This window comes from Trichosurus vulpecula, chromosome 8, assembly GCF_011100635.1.
Source record: "Trichosurus vulpecula isolate mTriVul1 chromosome 8, mTriVul1.pri, whole genome shotgun sequence".
Classification (NCBI taxonomy): Eukaryota; Metazoa; Chordata; class Mammalia; order Diprotodontia; family Phalangeridae; genus Trichosurus; species Trichosurus vulpecula.
In genome coordinates this window covers 60,410,910-60,429,869 of record NC_050580.1, presented here as the reverse complement: position 1 = coordinate 60,429,869, position 18,960 = coordinate 60,410,910, and the positions used below count along the sequence as shown (strand labels likewise).

The window sequence follows — 18,960 nt, the reverse complement described above, 5'->3', positions numbered from 1 at the left end:
GCTAGTTTGGCTGGGCCATAGATGGCTTGCAGAGAGGTAATATTCGATGAGGCCTGATTAGAGTCAGGTTGTGATGGATTTTAAATGCCTGAAAGAGGAGTTCTTATTTGCCCCCAGAGGATTTTTTGAATTGGAGTTTATTGAGTAGGGGAGTGGTGTGGTCAGAATTGTGTTTTAGGAAGATCATTTTGGTATTTGGTGGAGGATGAGCAGAAATGAACTTGAGGTAGGAGATTAATTACTTAATTAACCAATTAGAAGACAGGAGAGAGGTAATGAGGGCTTCTACTACACAGGGTGTGGAAGTAGAGAGGAGCGGATGAGTGTGAGAGGTGTGGAGGAGGCACAAGCCATAAGAATAGGTGGCTGATTGGTGAGTGAGGGGGAGGAGCTGAGGATGACACTGAGCTGGCCACCCTTGCCAGCCTGCTCCCTGGAAGATCGGTGGTGCCCTTGATTGAGCTGTTTAATAGATGTTTGTTGGTTTGGGCCATTTTAAAAGCTTCCAATGGAACTTCAAAGGGGCTGAAGGCTGGTGGATTCTTCCACAAACTCCTGCAATATCTTAACTAGCTTTGTTCCGAGTGACAGTGAGAGAGAAAGAAAAAGTCCTAGGTGGACACAATACTCACAGCAGCTTTTTTTTTTTTTTTGTGGTGGCAAAAATACTGAAGCTAAAGGGATGCCCATCACTTGGAATGGCGGAATAAGTTGCGGTGTATGAAGGTGACAGAATACCTCTGTGCTCTAAGAAATAAGGAAATGATTTTAGAGCTGTAGAAAGACTATTATACACTGATGAAGAATTAAACGAACAGAATCAGGAGATCAATTTATCTAATAAAATAACATTGCAAACATAAACAAGTTTCAAAGAAATATGATCACTACACCTACCCTCCGTGATTCCAAAGGATTAATGATAGAATATATTACCTACTTTCTGGCAGGTGACAGCATTAGGGTACTGAATGAGACATTGATTTTTTTTTTTTGTATGCAGATAGGGAATTTGTTTTGCTTGACTGTGCATATCCATTACAGGAAATTTCTTTTTCTTTCCTCTTTCTATGACGTTGACTTTTATGGGAAATATCAATCAAGAAACATTTATTAAGCTTTTCCTGTGTTCCAGCCACTGTGCTAAGAGCTATGGACATTCCTGTGAGTTTAATACAAGGTATACCCCCATTTTAAGAAAACCTCATAGTAAGAAAAGCCTAAATTTGTGGAAGTCCACCCTAGTGTGTGATTATTAGCACCACACCAATAAGAGGATTCTGGCTTACCCTGCCCTAATTTATTTCAAATAGAATTTGATTTGCAACACTTCAGTTTTCATAGAGCTTTTCAGGGAATGAATGGTTCTGACTTGAAGGTAAGAGGAAGCTGCTTACGATCCATGTTTCGGTTATTGCTGTGTGAGCCTCCTTTTCTCAAAGCTGTCATCTCAGGCTTTAATCCTTAAGGATTTTTCATTTGGTTCTAGATTTCTACAGCCCCAGGTGTTTTTTTTTTTTTAAAGGAATCTGGAAATATGGACTTAGGGTGTAAGAAACAGATGTGAAGGTTGGATTGGGTGGGGCTTTGCCCAGAGCTCATTTATTGCTTAAGGAGTTGCCCTTCCAAAGCCTCTGTCAGTTGGAGAATGGGCTGGGAGGAACTATAGAAATTGCCTAATCCGATCTGCTCAATTTGCAGGTGAGGACTGAGCCCCAGGGAGATAGAGAGGATTGTGGAAGATCCTAGGGTGAATCATTGGCAGAGCTAGCACTAGAAAATCCTTTGCCTCTTGATTCTCACTTTCTTCCTCCAGATTGAGAAATTCATAAGATAAATATATTAACTTATTTTATTTATTTTTATTTTTTTAATTTTATTTTTTGCAGGGGGGAAGGCAGGGCAATTGGGGTTAAGTGACTTGCCCAAGGTCACACAGCTAGTAAGTGTGTCAAGTGTCTGAGGCCGGATTTGAACTCAGGTCCTCCTGACTCCAGGGCCAGTGCTCTACTCACTGTACCACCTAGCTGCCCCAGTTAATAAGTTAATAAACTTATTTTAGGGAGAGCACAATAATAGTTTAGGTTTTGGGGAGCTCCCAGTTTGGTTCTCTTATCAATGTAATCTATGGGGAGGGAATATGGAATAATGTTCCTGATAATCCCACTGCAACAAGTGAAACCTGTTCGTTGGGTAGAAAACTAGCTTCTTTCAAAGTGACTTAGATGGTTATTATTTTATTATTATGTCACCATTTGAGACTTTCAGAAAAAGTGTAGTGGAAAGGATTCCAAAATCCTGACTCAGCCACCTAGTTGTCAGGACTTAGGCAAGTCTTATATCCTCGCTCAGCCATTCATTCCTTTTCCTGTAAAATGGGGTTAATGATCGCTGCCTCCTTCCTCCCTCTCCTGGTGGGAAAGGCCACTTTCCAAGACTTATTACTATGTCCAGCACGCAGTAGACAATTAATACATGTGCCTATTAATGGAGAGGGCAGGGGGAGGGAGGAGGTATCTAAAGGCCCTTTTTGGAGAGACTGAAAAAAGGTACTGGAGAAATGCAATCATAATATCATAGAGCCAAGTTGAGTTGGGTCCATTGGCAGGTGAGGTTACCTGTTAAGAACCTCTGTTCATTGCTGAAGTTTTCATTTAGACAGGGAGTTTTTGACCTTTTTTTTTATATGTCATGGAACTCTTTGGAAGTCTGACGAAGCCCGTTGACCATTTCTTAGAGTAATTGTTTAAATGAATAAAAATAAAATATAAAGGAAACTGGTTACTTTTAAAATACTGTTATCAAACTGGTTAAAAAAGGTCTCCGTGGAATCTAGGTTAAATTCTAGAGAGGTGAAGATTTGATTTCCCAGAGTAGCAATATGACATTTTATGGTCTAGCTTCAGTTTAAATCTGACATTGCCCTGATTGTTCAAATCATCATCATTTCATCCTCAGGTCCTAATTTAGAGATGACTTCAGAGCTGGATGGGAGGGACCTTGGAGATCAGGTACAGCTGCCTCCTTTTACAGATGAGGAAACCAAGGATCAGTGATGATGAATGAAATGATTTGCCCAAGCTCACACAAACTAGTTGGTAGCAGACCTAGGTTTCCTGCCTCTTTCTAGTGCTTAATTTATAACATGTTCATAAAATGTGAATTATGGACCCTGTGGAGAGCAGTGCAGTTATTTCAGAAGGTTCAGGAATTTGTAAATTATAATTTTTTTCTGTAGACCCAGAGTTGTTCTTGTTGTTCAGTCATGTCCAACTCTGTGAGCCCATTTGGGGTTTTCTTGGCAAAGATCTTGCAGTAGTTTGCCATTCTCTTCTCCAGCTCATTTTCCAGATGAGGAAACTGAGGCAAACAGTGTTAAGTGCCCAAGGTCACACAGCAAGTAAGTGTCTGAGGCTGGATTTGAACTCACGAAGATGAGTCTTTCTGATTCCAAGCCTAATGCTCTGTCCGCTGTGCCGCCTAAATGCATGTAGATTTTATTGTGATTAATAAAGAGGATAGAGACTGGACCTCAGATTTTATTGGCACGGGGAACTCCTAGGTGAGAAAACTGTATCAATGCAAATTGGCGACTTCTCTGCAGTACTAATAATCCTAAAGAATTGCCCATAGCACTGAGGGGTTAAGTGACTAGTGGCAGGCAGCTGGCATGTCTCAGAGGTAAAATTTGAACGCCGACAGGTCATATGATGGTAGCTGCATCTCTATTCATTACACCAGCTTCTCCCGAGTGTGGTTCTGGGACTCCTCAGGGCCCTCCTTGGACCCATTCTGGGTCCCCGAGGTCAAAACTATTTTCATAATGATGTTAAAATGTTATTTGCCATTTTAGATGCCCCCTCCTTTTCCCAACTACATCTCTGTGTGAGCCTGGATTTTCTTCATCTATTTCAGCCAAAACTACATTTCCCAACAGACTGAATGCAGAAGCAGATATGAGAATCAAATTGTTTTCTATTAAGCCAGAGACATTGAAGAAACTAGTAAAAATATGTAAAAACAGTGCCCCTTTTCACCAAATTTTTTGTTTTAGAGAATTTATTTTTCATAAAAATGTTTTGTTAATATGTAATTAGATTGTTATTTTAAAATGAATGAACAATAACTATTTTAAAAAATTATTAGTTTTAATTTGTAATATGGTAAAAAAAAATGATAGGGGCAGGTAGGTGCCAGGCCTGAAGTCAGGAAGACTCATCTTTGTGAGTTCAAATCTGGCCTCAGACACTTATTAGCTGGGTGACCCTGGGAAAGTTCACATAACCCTGTTTGCCTCAGTTTACTCATCTGTAAAATGAGCTGGAGAGGAAATGTTAAACCACTCCAGTATCTTTGCCAAGAAAACCCCAAATGAGGTCGTGAAGATTTGGACATGACAGAAATGACTGAACAACCAAAAAAATTTTATATCTCTATCCGTATATCTCCCACATAAACAAAGCTCTTTGGGGGTCTTAGTAATTTTAAGAGTATAAAGAAGTCCTGAGTCTAAAAAGTGTGCACTGTACCATACTGCTTTCCTAATAAATACAAATAATTTAAAAGCATTACTGGATTCATAGTAAGTGTTTTTTGGTCATAAATTTTCTCAGTTTATTGTTGTGCATAGTAAGAACTACCATCATGGCTGGTAGGGCGTGTGAAATTTTATATCTAAAAGGCAAAATCCTATATAATTTGTATTTCCTTTATGTGGGTAATAGGAACAGAAGCTAAATCAATCATCAATCATTTATTAAGCATCTATGACATGCCAGTTGTTACACAGATGTTAGAGATACAGACATTTACACTTTTACAGAGTTTACATTTAAATAGAGGGAGACAATAGAGACATAAATATATACAGAATAAATATGAGGTGAGCACCAGCAACTGAGGGAAAGGAGGAATGGATTTGGGGCTGGAAGTGACCTTAGAGACCATGTAGTCCAGGAACATTTTTTGTGAGTGGTTCGTGATCCCCTTTGGCAGCATCTGATGAAAGCTGTGATCCCTTTCTTAGAATCATGTTCGCAAATGCATAAATTAAGACACATAAGATTACAAAGGAAACCTATCATATTGAAATGTAATTATCAAAATATTATAAAAAACTAAACTTTAGAGATCCCAGGTTATGAACCTTTGATATAGTACAGTTCTCCCATTTTGCATGGAGGGTTTAAATGCAAGAAAGGTTTAAGTGACTTGTCCAGGTGTAATATCAATTAAGTTGGGTGTCTTTGATTGAGTCTTACTAGGTGCTAAACCCTGGGCACAAACTCCTGTCTACTGGGTGCTAAGCCTGTATGGGCATGAAGCCCTCAGGGTCCTAAGGGAAGTTGCTAAGACCAGAGCCAATAGTAGGAGCCTGAGTTCTGGTCTCTCAGATGACTTTTGATGATGGCTAAGGAGTGTATAAAAAGAGAGAATAGAGCTATATGCTGGGGGCTCTCGCTCTTGGAGGTATGTTGATATGGAGACTCTGGGCAGCTGTAGTTAAGAGCCTTCCAGCTTGTAAACCCGGATGTTGAGACTTTGTTAAACCTTGGTAACTATGCATTGAGATTTGAATCAGACAAGATCTGTCTGTTGATGTTTGTAATTTGTTTGTATTTGCTCTGAAGTTCAGGGTGCTGGCTTTTTCCCCTGAACTAAGTGAATGATATTTGTACGTTGTGTTAAACTGAGATTGTTAACCCCTTAACGTTACTTTCCTTAGTAAAGCAGATGAAAGAACCTGTGCTAGCAGAGTTCTCGTTGTTGGGCTTGTGTTGGTGTTTCACCCCCACAACAGCTGCTAGCCGAATTGTTGCAACACCAGGGTCATACATCTCAGCAGTATAGTTGGATTTAGAGCCCAGATCCATTAACTCCCCTATACCAGTTTGTAGGGTGTCATAGGAAAAAACAGCATTGGACTAGAAATTGGGGGACCCAGGATCAGTCTATCGGTCAATCGCTAAATGTTTATCACTGCATAATTCTGGGCAAGTTTTTCAGCCTTCTAAAATGAATGCTTGTTGACCTGGCTTTCTAGGTCTCACTTTCTTCATTGGCAAAATAAGGATGTGAAACTAAAACTTTGGGGTTTCTTTGGGCTCTAATGTTCTGTGATTCTAAGCCTTCTGCCATATTGACCTTTAAGGAGTCCCCTGTGGAAGTTCAAGCCTAGACAATTTCCCATTTACTTGTCCTCTTTCTCTTTCATATAGGTTAGTTTGATTTTTCCTTATTGGATTGTATGCTTCTTGCAGACATGTCCTCCCTTTCCGTGCTCCAATGCTGGTTGGGAAGTTTGGGGTGATAAGGGAAGTGGAGTCAGTGAGCTCTGGTAGAAAGAGGACAGGAGCTGGAATTATGGGACAGGCTGGGTTCAAAACCCCTCCATGGTACTAGCTGGGACTTAGTTTCTTCATTTGTAAAATAAGGATAGCAATACCTCCTGGGATGATTGGGAAGATCATGAAAAAAAACAAATGTTATGTGAAGTTAAGTTCCTTTACCTGACAAGGCTAGATAAATATAATCTGTTATAATTGCTGCTTTATCAGCACTTTCAGGTTTCTTTAGGAAGTTCCAGATCAACAGTGTCTCTTGAAAAGAATGCCCTTTAAAGCCCCTTCCAGATTGAAATCTATAATCTTTTAATTCTCTAGAACGTTAGGATGTATGGATCCAATTGATGGCTATCTACTTTGTTTCCAGATCTGTGCTTTAGCAAAAAGAGTTGTTGTAGTTTTGTACACGTGGGATGTTTCTCTATGTCTTTGACTTCTTTCGGATATATGTCTAGTTGTGGTATTGGTGGGTCAAGGTTATGTTCAGTTTTCAACTTTTGGGGCATAGTTCCAAATTGCTTTCTAGAATGGTTCGATCACAGTCCCACCATCAGTGAATCAGTATGCTTGTCCTCCCACAATACCTTATATTGCATCTTAACTTGTTTATGTGGGGTTCCTGTTGGTCTTGGAAGTGGATTGGAAAACCCCTGAGATGGAGAAAAACTGAAGCCAACCTAAGGCATTTACACTTCCCCCCTCTCCCTCTCTTCTTTCTTCCTCCTCCCCCTTAGCTATAAACTTTTTTGGGATGCCATGTGACTTAGGAGAAGGAGTGACTCTTTCTCTTCCCGAAGAGACTTGACCACAGGGCTTCTAAGGAAAGATTAGCCGTAGAGACAGCATGACAGATAGAACACATGCATGGAGTCCCTGGGCTGTTGTTCTCTTGACATCTAAGACACTGGGAACATTACAAAAAAACTGGGTCCTTTCCAGTTTTCACCATTCTCTATCGCCCTCCCTCCCCTCAGTCAGTGGGACCCTTGCCAAAAGACTGGCTTTGGCTGGCTCACAGAAATTCAGAAGGATAAGGGATGGTGACTCTGCCACTTGGCCCTGGGGAGTCAGATGAACTCTTGGGTCTGAGAAGGGGAAAAAGACACGGTTGTAAATTGAATCAGCCATCTCCAGAGTGAAGGAGGGAGGGAAGGAGGAGGTGGGAGGTGAAAGAGGGGAACTTTCCAAGTTTAATGAACACTAGGCTGTGGGGAGGGGAAGAAGAAGTGCTTTGGAGAACTTGAAAGAAAGGTGGTTTACTGAAAGATGGGTGCTTTGTGCATGTGAATAATGAGAAAAGTAGCAAGTCATTTAAAAGTGAAGTTCACAGCCAGGGTCCTATCATCCACTTCAATTAGTGCAAGCAAAATTTTGTTCACTAGACAGGATATTTTTGCATATTGTTTTCCATTTTTCTGAGTTAGGGGACTTTGGAAAACAGGCCAGAGAATGAACTCCTTCCCCTTCATCTGCGTTGTAGCCTGACATATTTTTTGAGTCAGAAAGACAAGTCCCGCTTCTAACAAGTTGGCTGTCCCAGCTGTCTGATCTTGGATGACCATTCACTTAGTCCCTCAGAGCCTCAGTTTTGTCATCTGTAAAACACACCGATAATATACCTGTAGCCTCTGTCCTTCAGACTTATGTGAGGCTCAAGAAAGGTAATGGATGCCACATGCTCTGAAAGCGCAAACGCCGGTTACTGCACTGTTTGAGAATGCTTCCTGTTATGGCCACAGTACTTTTGCTCCTTATTTTAAAAGTGCTGTATGAGAACACATTGAGAAAACAGTGGTGGCAGAATTATTTGAACTCGCATCTTGTGAATGGTTTCACAGAATGGCAGGAACAGTCTTACCTTGAAGAAAAAAACCAATTTCCTAATGGTAGGAGCCCTTTCATACAGATTGGTTTATGTGTAAATTGAATCTGTAAACGACAGAGAAGTGAATTAAAAACCTGTCATTTTTATGTGTTGACCTGGAGTTCTTTCAAGAGGGGAGGGGAGGGGGAGATGCGGTTCTTACCCTTTCAGAATAAGGTGGTTTGGTTTCTTTTGGAGGTGGTGGTAAGTTTCATTTTGAACATGGATTTATAGTGTTTGAGCACTGGGAAAGACCTTAGAAATCATCTGGAGCAGTCTCCCATTTTAGGATGGAAACAAGGATTTATTAAATGCCTACTATATGCCAGATACTGTGCTAAGTGCTTCACAAATACTATCTTATCTGATTCTCACAACAGTCTCATGAGGGCAGAGGCTATTATCATCTTCACTTTGCAGATCAGAAAACTGAGGCAGGCAATGGTGAAGTGATTTGCCCAGGTTCATACAACTAGGAAATGTCTGAGGCAGAATTTGAACTCAGGTCTTCCTGATTCTAGGCCCCGGTGCTCCATCCACTGTGCCACCGAGCTGCTAAAAATAGTGGACCAAAGGTAGTGTACCAGTGTTTTATAAGGCGCTCCATCCACTGTCTTCCTAGCTCCCTCTGTACAGGTGAGGAAACAGGCACTAAGAAAGAGGTTCTTATCCTGAGGGCTGCAAACGTGTTTTATTAATATTTTGATCGCTATATTTATATGATTGGTTTTCTTTGTAATTCTGTGTACTTTATCTTATGCATTTAAATACATTATTCTGAGGAGGAATACTGCCCAAAGGAGTCCATGGCATAAAAAAGATTAAGAACCTCTGTTGTAAGAGGTGACTTGATCTCTTCAAGGTTGTACAACCCAATTACCAACAGACTGGTCACGGAACCTGGATCTGTTTTACTTCCATTGTCCTCCATTGTACTATTTTCCAATATGAGCTGCTTGTCTTGCACCCAGGCAGAGATATCCCATAGAGAGGACTGCAGATTGGTACTTTGGTAGAAGGAAGAAGCTGGCTGCCTTAGAGATGACCCTTGAAGCTTTGGGACTGGATGATGTTACTAAGGGAGAAAGTGTGGGGAGAGAACAGGAGCCAGGATAGAGCCTTTGACATCAAAGGGATGGACAAAGGAAGTAGAGCCAAGAGGTAGATAGGAGTGGACAGAGGGGTAGGAATGATCAGTTTAATTCTTTGTCTGGCAGGGCAGAAGAGGACAGTGTCTCCAGACGGAGGGGATTGTTAAATACTGAAGGATCAGGGAGGGGGAAGACTTGAGAAGAGGACTCTAGGTCCAGTGGTGATGATTAGGCAATTTGATTGGTGACCTTGGAGAGAGAGCAGCTCCAGTGGAATGGAGGGAATAGAAGCCAGATTTCGAGGGGTTAAAGACTAAGGAGGTGGTAAGCAGGTGGAAGCAGCAGCTGTCTGATTTGATCGGTCAAACTTTGGTCAACTGGTGAGGGAGGCAAAAAGCCAGCAGGAGGAGGGACAAATTAGGGTTCTAATAATTTGTCTCCCCTTTCATTCCCAGGATCCACTTACAGTGTCTTGTCCATCATGCCCTCGGACTCAGAAAGCAGCAGTTCCCTCAGCAGTGTGGGTGAGTACCACTCTGCCAATGTGTCAGCCCTTCAGGAAGTGCCAGGGGAGCCAAAGTCCAAAGGTCTGGCTCTCTGCCAGCCAGCCTGTCAGTAAAGGTGCCTGGTGGGTGTGTGGAGCCACAGAGGCTGATGCCACCAGCCAAGGTGTAGTTCTAAGTTGACTGTTCAGATTCTCCCACTGCATTCTCATTCAGTGGAATTTTCTCTAATAAGCAACTATAGGGAGTCATCTTGAAGGAGGAGGAGAAAACCTGGCTGTAATGTTAAATGGAAGGTGATTGTTGGGGACAATGGATGGTTTTCCATACCAGTGCCTTGTAGAGCCTGTAATTCTTCTCTGTAAGCTTGTCTGCACAAGCCGAAGTCCTTTTCATAGAATCACGGAATTTCAGAGTTGCAAGTTTCTTGAATGGCTGTCTAGTCCAACCCATAGCTGAAAAGCAAACCCTTTTACAACATAACCAGCCATCATTCTTTTGCTTGAACATCTCCATGGAGAAGGACATTCAGTACCTCCAGAAGCAGCCTATTCTGTTTTTGGACAGCTCTAATTATTAGGAAGTTATTTCTTAACATCAAGCTCAAATTTGGCTCTTTGCAACTTCTCATTGCTCTTTGTTCTTCCCTCTGGGGTCAAGCAGAACAAGACTAATCCCTGTTTTTAAAGGACAGTCCTTTAAAGTTTTGAAGAGCTGGATGTGGTGGTCTATATCTATAATACCTGCTACTGGGGAAGACAGGCTGGAAGATCTCTTGGGCACTGGAGTTCTGAGCTGTGGTGAGCTAAGCTGAAAAAGTATCCGAACTAAATTTGGCATTAATAGGGTGAGTTTCCCAAGAAAGGGCAGGAGGCCACTAGGGAGGGGTGAGTCATCCCAGTGTGGAGAAGGAGATGGTCAAAGCTCCCATGTCCATTAGATTGGGACTGCCCCATGACTAGGTAAAATAGAGAGACCCAGTCTTAAAAATAAAAATTCTTGAAGCCATTTATCATCTCCCTTTGAATCTTTTCCCTTTTTTAGGCTCAATATCTCTAGCAAAATATAAGAAGTGACATCAGGTTTAAGGCCTTTACCCCTAAAATCTGGGAACCAGCAATAGGATGAGACATTTTGAGTTGGAAAGGAGTTCAACTGCCTCATTTGTGGACAAGGAAACCAAAGCTTTTTTAGGGGTTGCATTGTTGAGGTGCAAATTATTTTGGTGGCTACTTTCTGCTAAGGACCCCCTTTCTAAAACCAGGACCTGAAAATAGAACTGGCTTATCAGGCTGAACTCAAGAATATTCTAGGTTGGAACGATTCTGTTTTGGGGGTGCTGATTTCAGATTGTTTTAGGAGGTGAGGCCACTTCCCACTTTATTTGATACACCATAAGAACAATGATGGGCAGTGCCTGTGGGGGCTTCTTTGAAGCCCTGTGGATAGAAGAGAAATCTTTTCCTGTACAGTGCCTTGGACCTCTCTAGACCTGGGGGCTGTGAACTGTATGTAGACTGTCTACATTCATTATTTCCCTCGGGTTTATTTGTACGGGAATTGTGTACGAAGAGGACACAGGAATAGGGTCAGTCGGCGGCAAAATTGTGAATGGAACAGTGAATATAAGGTCATAGATTCTGAGCTGAAAAGGACCCCAGAGGTCTTCTGGTTGACTTTTGAGGCAAGCAAACTGAATGTCAGAGATTAAATGATTTACTCAAAGCCCCATGGAGGTCAGGGCTAGCATTGGTACACAGATAGTGTGCTATGGTGTGATAGAGAGAATTCTGGATTTGGATGCAAGGGACCTAGGTTTGAATCCTGTTGTTTTTAGGGGGTGGGATTGGGGAGAAATGTGTGGGGAGGAGACAAGTGTATATAGAATTACAATAAGTATGTACAGAATAAACTCAAAGAGAATAAATGCAAATAAATACAAAGTAGCTAATCGGAAGGTAGCTATGTGGGGAGAGCACTAGTGGTTGTGTGTGTATGTGGTGGGAGTCAGGAAAGACTTCATGAAGAAGGTGGTACTCAGCTGAATCTTGAACAAAGAGGGATTCTGTCAGGATTCAATGATGGCTCTTTATTCCTGTTCACTGCTTCCCAGCAGGGCCCAGGGCTCTGAATATTACCCTGGGCCCTCCTTGGAGGGGCAGGGAAAAGTGAGCTCATTCTCACTAAAGGGCTGGGTACTTAAGACTTTTCCCTACCCAAGAACATTTAAATTTTAAAAGGGCAGAAGATGATGTTTAAGCCAAAAGAAAATAATCAGTAGTTTTAGAATGCCAGGTCTCGGCTGGTGATGGGTTTTTGGAGTAGGGGGCCTTTTTTGTGCCCCTTCCATTTCAGTCTGTCAGTGACTTTTCCTCTTACGTCAGGAGCATGAGGGAGAGCCAAGACTCATCCCTCAGGCTCCTTTTCCGCTGTCACGGGCAGATGGGAAGCAGAGCTCACTTTTGATTTGAGGAACAGCGTGAGCTTTCTCAGCTACGTGACCAGATTTTGACGCTGAAAGGCTTGGAGAGAGTGTGAGTACACACACACACACACACACACACACACACACACTCTCTCTCTCTCTCTCTCTCTCTCTCTCTCTCTCTCTCTCTCTCAGTCTCTCTCACTCTCTCTCACTCTCACGCTGATTAAGTCTCTCCTACATTTATCCACAGTCTGGTCTTGGATTGAATCTCTTTTCTTTGTTTTTGTTTTTAAAAATTTAAAATTTTATATGTAGCTGTTTTTTATGCCTTTGTAGAAGGGCTGGGTTACTTAACGCATCGCACTAATAGGGCATTCCAGCAGTGACTGTTTCAAACAAGAACAACATATAGGCGTATGTTTATGTATTTGCATATGTACCTGCATACACCTATTCACATTCCTTCTTTCTAACAAATCTTACCTGAACGGAACAACCAACTGTATCCTTTGCTAGTTTCTACTGAGCACCCATGCCTTGACACTGAATTCAACTGAATAGTTTTTTTCTTCTTTTTTTTAAACTAAATTAAAGAAAAGTTTTTACTAATATCTTGTTTTTTTACCATCTACATTTCCCTGTGTTTCCTTCCCTTGTCCTCTTCCCAGACAGCTATCCTTTATAATAAAGAATAAAAACAGAAAAGTGTTTTTGAAGGGCTTCCTCTGTGCTAGATGAATGTGCTGGTCTTCGGGATAAAAGACAAAGAAAATTGTCCCTGCCCTCAAGAAGCTTATATTCTACTGGTGGGGATGAGACATGGATGTAAATATGTAATTGTTCAAAGGAAATTGAAGACAGTGCTCTTGGGGGACCTTGGGAAGGCTTCCTGGAAGCAGTAGTACTTGAAATGAAACATAAGAGAAGAAAAGAATTCTGGGGTAGAGATAAAGAGGGAGTGGAATGCCTTTCAGGCTTGGGGGACAGCTTGTGTAAATGTAGGACAGGTCATAAAGAATTTAGAGAACAGCTTGTAGTTCACTTGGACTGAATCTAGAGTTCATGAAATGTGGATATGGGTATTCCAAGGTAGAATTTATTTCTTTATGTCTTTTAAAATTTTATTTTAGTCAATTAATGAAAATATTTTCTCTCTTTTCCATCCCCTGGCAGGTGAGTGGTGTGGGGGGATGGGGAGGGTGGGGAAGAGAAGAAAAACAGAATCTCTGTAACAAATGCATATTTGAGCAAAACATATTTTTGCAATTACCATGAGAGGAGGATGAGCAGTGTATGTTTCATCACTAGTCTTCTGGAATCATGGCTGGTCATTGTGTTGATCAGAGTTCTTAAGTCTTTCAAAGCTGTTTTTTCCTTACAGTTTTGTTGTTAATTTATAAATTGTTTTCCTGGTCCCACTTATTTCACTCTGCATCAGTTCATAGAAGTTTTCCCAAGTTTTTCAGAAATAGAGTTTTTCATAATATTTCTTACAGCAGGCTCTTTATGTATCAACCAAAAGGGATTCTTTTAATTGAGGCATGAGAAAGAGACATGTCTCAGTAACTAAGATTTATACTTTTCCTTCTGATTGGGTTGCTTTTTGTGGAGAATTATCAAGGTGCAGGTGGATTAGGAGAAAGATAGATCAGGTGAATTCTTGGATCTAGTAAGATTTTGGTTAGACAAACAAACTTATGTTGTTAAGTTAGGTTTCCTTACTCCTCACCTAGATTATTGCAGTCTTTTCCTGCCTTCAGTCTTTCACATACATGTCCAAGTAATCTTCCTAACACAATTTTGTTCTGTCGCTGCCTTTCTCCCAATCCTTCCCTAGCTTCCTATTGCCTATAAGATAAAATGTGACTGAAGCACTTTAGCTTGACACTAAAGTCATTTCTCATCATTAGTCACATCTTAACATTGCTGCTGTCACTTTGAGTCTACATGCCCCCTGCATTTCCCTCCTAATTGTACTAGGAATGGTTTCTGATCTTGTCTTCTCCCCTTCTGCCTCTGGATATCTTTAGAGGCTTTCCCTTACTCCCTCTACACTACTGTGACTTGCTGAAAACCCCCTTTTCCTTCCATGCCCCTATCAGGTATCATCTCTGAAACTCTCTTTCCTCACACTTGTTTTTAGGATTTTGTCTGGATCCTTCCTTTGCCAGTATCATCTTTTATCGGCACATTACCTTATAGGTATTAGGCACTTAGGAAACATTTGAATGGATTTTGAATTGTGTCATACTTATTTGTGACACATCTTTATGCACAACAAGATATACAATGTCAGTCATGGCCAATGTGGAAAGTGCTTTTGTTGTTCAATCGTGTCTGACACTTCATGACCCCATTTGGGGTTTTCTTGACAAAGATACTGGAGTGGTTTAGCCATTTCCTTCTTCAGCTCATTTTATGGATGAGAAAACTTAGGCAAACAGGGTTAAGTGACTTGTCCAGGGTCACATAGCTTGTAAGGGAACAGGAACTGTGTATATCCTCAATGCCTAGAGAGGCATCATGGTGTTGTGAGAATACCGACCTGGTGGCCTTGGGGCAAGAAAGACCTGGTTTGAAGTCTTGCCTCTGGCACATAGTGTCTACATTTGTTGACACTGGGAAAGTGAGATTCCTCAATAGATGTGAAAGATTTACAGTTGGGAAGGAGTTTAGAAATTATGTAATCTAGTCCTTCTGATTTATACATGAAAAAATGGTGGCCGTGAGAAGTTATGGAACTTGTTGACATAAGCCACCCAGGTAGAAAGTGGCCACATTAGGTCAGTCATCCTCTCAACTAGCATTTATTAAGTTAGACTTTGAAGGCAAGTCCTCTGGTTTCATATTTCCTTTTCTTGGGGGGGGGTGTGCTCAGTACTAACAATCTCTGTTCTACTCTGTTTATGTTCTAATTTATGTATGTTGTCTCCTTCGTTAGAATATATACCTCTTGTGGGCAGGGATTGCTCCTGCTTTTTCTTTTTTATTCTCAGTGCTGGCACATAATAAAGGCTGACTGGTTGGTAGATAAGTGTAGTATGTGAATGTTGGCATTGTAGTCATTTCCACTCTCCAAATATTGAAAATCTGATTCATTTCCTTCAATTTATTTCTGGTTCCTAGAAAAGGGTCAGGTGTGAAGGAAGAAGAGAATCATTCCTGGGTAGCACTTGCCACAGGGCAGCTAGATGGTGCAGTGGATAGAGCACTAGGCCTAGAGTCAGGAAGACTCATCTTTCCCAATTCAAATCTGGCCTCAGACACTTACTATCTGTGTGACCCTGGGCAAATTACTTAACCCTATTGACCTCAGTTTCCTCTTCTGTAAAATGAGCTGGAGAAAGAAATGGCAAACCACTCTAGTATCTCTGCCAAGAAAATCCCAAAAGGGATCTTGAAGAGTTGGACACAACTGAAAAGGACTGAACAACCAAAGTACTTTACATGTTGGCCATGACTGAGACTATGTATCTTGAGTCTTCCATCACCTCTCTCTTTGTTGTTGTTTGCCCTTCGTTCTTGAAGAGGAAAATGATGTCATAATTTGCAAATGCATCGTGTGAGGGAGGACTGTGCAAAGTCACCAGACTCACTCTCTCTTCCAGAGCCATCTGGGTCCTGTGGCAAGATATAGATCAGGATGACTGGAGAAGGCCCCAGATGCAGTGGGGGACCTTGGCCTTTTTAAGCTAAGGTCTCTCCCAGGTCTCAGTGACTGAGGCAATGCCCATTCAGTGATTAAGGCTAGGTAAGAAATGAGGCAAAGGATGACCTCTGGGAGGTTATAATGATCAAGATTTATATTCCTCTTTATCACCAGATGGGGTAGCATCCTTCATCAGTCAGGCAATAAGCATTTATTAAGCGACTATTATGAGGACTAAGTTAAGTTCTGGGAACACGAAGAAAGACAAAATATAGTCCTTGCCTTTAGGGAGTTTACTAATGGGACAAACCATGGAAATAACTAAGTACATGTAAGATATATATATAGAGTAGATGAAGGTAGTCTAAAGGGAGAGAACATTAGTGGCCAGGGATTGGGGACAGGTGGGAGACTGGGAAAAGCTTCTTCTGGAAGATGGGATTTGAGTTGTCTTGAAGTAAGGCAGGGAAAGAGGGCAGAACATTCCAGTCCCAGGAGATGGAGAGCCAATGCAAAGTCATAGGAATGTTGGTTTGAGCAATTTGGAAGTAGACCTGTGTAGCTAAATCGTAGGGTACCTGGAGGAGATGAAGGTGTGAGAAGCCTGTAGGGGACAGATTATGTCTGTGTAGCTCTGGGCAAGTCCCTCACGAGCTACTGACCTACATTAGAGGCAGAGGGAGTCTCTTCAGTAAGGAATTCCCTATGCCAGTGAAATCATAGGTCCTTAAAAACAACAACCACAAACCAGCCATATCTTTGTGCCAGGAAATATATCTTTGTGGGGGGGGGCAGGAATGGGGGAGGAGAGAGAGCTTTCTTTGTCAACAGCTTTAAGTAACTTGGTTTGGTTTGGAATTTCATGTGTAATTGGGACAGGGTCATCAAACCTAAGTATCCCTAAATAAGGCACTTGTCTCTTGCTTTGTCTTCAGATTAGAATGGGGCTCATTTTAGTCTTTATTATAACAAAAATAGATGCTACGCACTCTCGAATGTTACTCTCTCCAGGCTTGCAATCATCATCAGCACCAGGCCCACATTCTCTCCTAAGTGCTGTGTTCAGTTGTCCAGACATCCTTACTGAGGAAGTTTCTCAGGGCTGCTTGAGAGTGGGGGGCTGGGGAGGGAGGGAATAAGTATTGTTATGGCACCTGCTATCAAGTGCTGCACTAAGCGCTTTTACAAATATTTTCTCCTTTGAAAAGTGGATTTAGAAAGGAAAGTAGCCACAGGCCTTCAGACCTTTCTTCAGATAAGTCAGGCTGCTGCGGATGCTCAGGGGTCATATTGCTCCTTGGCCCTTGTCCTAGTTGTTCCCCAAGGATTGTATCATTGTTGGAACAATTGGGCTTGCTTCTACCGCTCCTGATCCTGCCTAGCCAAGGAGCTGTCCCCCAGCCATGGGAAGGAGGAGAACTGGTTTCCAGGGTGATGACCCAAAGCTGAGTTCACCTGATACGGACTGTTGTCACCCTCGACAGGTGATGCAGATAAAATGTTCCTTCCTTTTCCTCCCAGTGGAGCTAATTCCAGGAAGAAAAGAGGCTGAAAAGGAACCTGGGAAGGTGGCATATGACCAAAAAATGATTTTTTAAAAAAATCTATGAGCTCATCTAGGTGTCATCATTACCAACCAGTCTGTAATGTTTGCTGACCTCATTGTGATTTCATTGGTATGAATAGCTCTCAGGGAGGAAATCCCTTTGCCAATGCAGATTGGCACTTTCTCTGAAACTTAAGAGTTTTAGGAAGTTGTCCAGGGCACTGGGAGGCTAAGCGATTTGGAGGTCACAGTCAGTATGTGTCAGAGGCAAGACATGAATCTTAACCTTCCTAACTTGGAAGCTGACAGCTCTCTATTCACTGTGCCCTATGCCCCATGCCTTCTGGGTCTGTGTAAGGGGCTCAGTTTCCTTATCTGTAAAATGGGGATAATAACAAACCTAGAGTTGTGAGGATTAAATTAAATAATATATATAAAGCACTTTGTACAGGTTAAAATGTTATGTACTCGTTAGCCATCATTGTTATCATTACTAATATTTTTAATAATTAACACTAATGTCTCTAAGAATGTGTGTTTCACTCATCAGGATAGATCTCCCATCTGGTTACTTCTGCTCTGAGTTGTCACTGTGGAATGTTTGAGACTTTGTTGAACCTAACCATCTAAATGGTATTTGCTATTAATGTAAATAAAGCAAATCACTTTGGTGTCACTAATGATGATAGTAGAGTGGTGCCTCATTATCCCCTTGATGGGTAACTTCAGCCCAGTCCAGGAAGCATTTATTAAGTGTTTGCTTATGTGCAAGGTAAAGTTTTAGGCACAGAGAATATGAGATAGAAGCTCAACCAGACCTTGCTGTCAAGGAGCTTCTGTTCTGCTGACCAGTAGGAGCTATATAGAGGGGAGAGGGAGGAAGAAGATGAGGTCAGAGTCTACTGAGCTAAGTATTCAAGTTTTTTTCATTTTAACAAGTTGGATTAACTGGTTTCCCCTGGCAACCCTCTGTTCTTGCCGGATTATAACAGACAGTAGATAAAAGACCAACTGTAAGGGAGGATTTGTAAGCAGTAGACAGCATGGTAGTAAAGGAAATTTACAGTTGACCATGAAAGGGGAGATTGGAAGAAGACAAAACATGTACAAGCCCAACTGCCCCCCACCCACCCTCTCCACCAAACCGAAAAACTTTCCTCCTTAAAAATCTAGAAAAGCATAGAAGACTTGGGCTAATTGTTTTAGGAACATAGATTTTTAATTGTTGTTTGTTTTTAATAAATTCTGAAGATTGGGTCAGGAGTTCTGGCTGGCAGTGGATGCCTCACTGAGGTGTTAACTGAGCTTATCCCTGAAGGCACCACCATATCAGTTATAGCCCAATATAATGTCAATAATGCTGAACTTTTGCTAGTAGGGAAGGTTAAATGATTGTCCAGTCTGGCTCTCTCATTGACTGGATCAGGTAATGTCCTCAGTACTTTGAGGAACTGTAATTTTCTGTGGGGTAGGTTACCCCCTGCACTGACCAGGTTATAACCCAAAACTGACTTCATTGATTATCTTTGAGAATT

General features: G+C 41.6%; 1 protein-coding gene across 2 annotated transcripts in view; it reads left to right on the top strand.

Annotated features, from left to right (window-relative positions):
• The window catches only part of DLG5 (discs large MAGUK scaffold protein 5), a 148,665-nt gene that overhangs the window by 49,972 nt on the left and 79,733 nt on the right, over nt 1-18,960 (top strand). For both annotated transcript variants that reach the window (XM_036735412.1, XM_036735411.1), the window contains exon 2: nt 9,755-9,823. In XM_036735412.1, the coding sequence (XP_036591307.1) occupies nt 9,755-9,823 (69 nt within the window). The remainder of the gene's footprint in view (nt 1-9,754; nt 9,824-18,960) is intronic.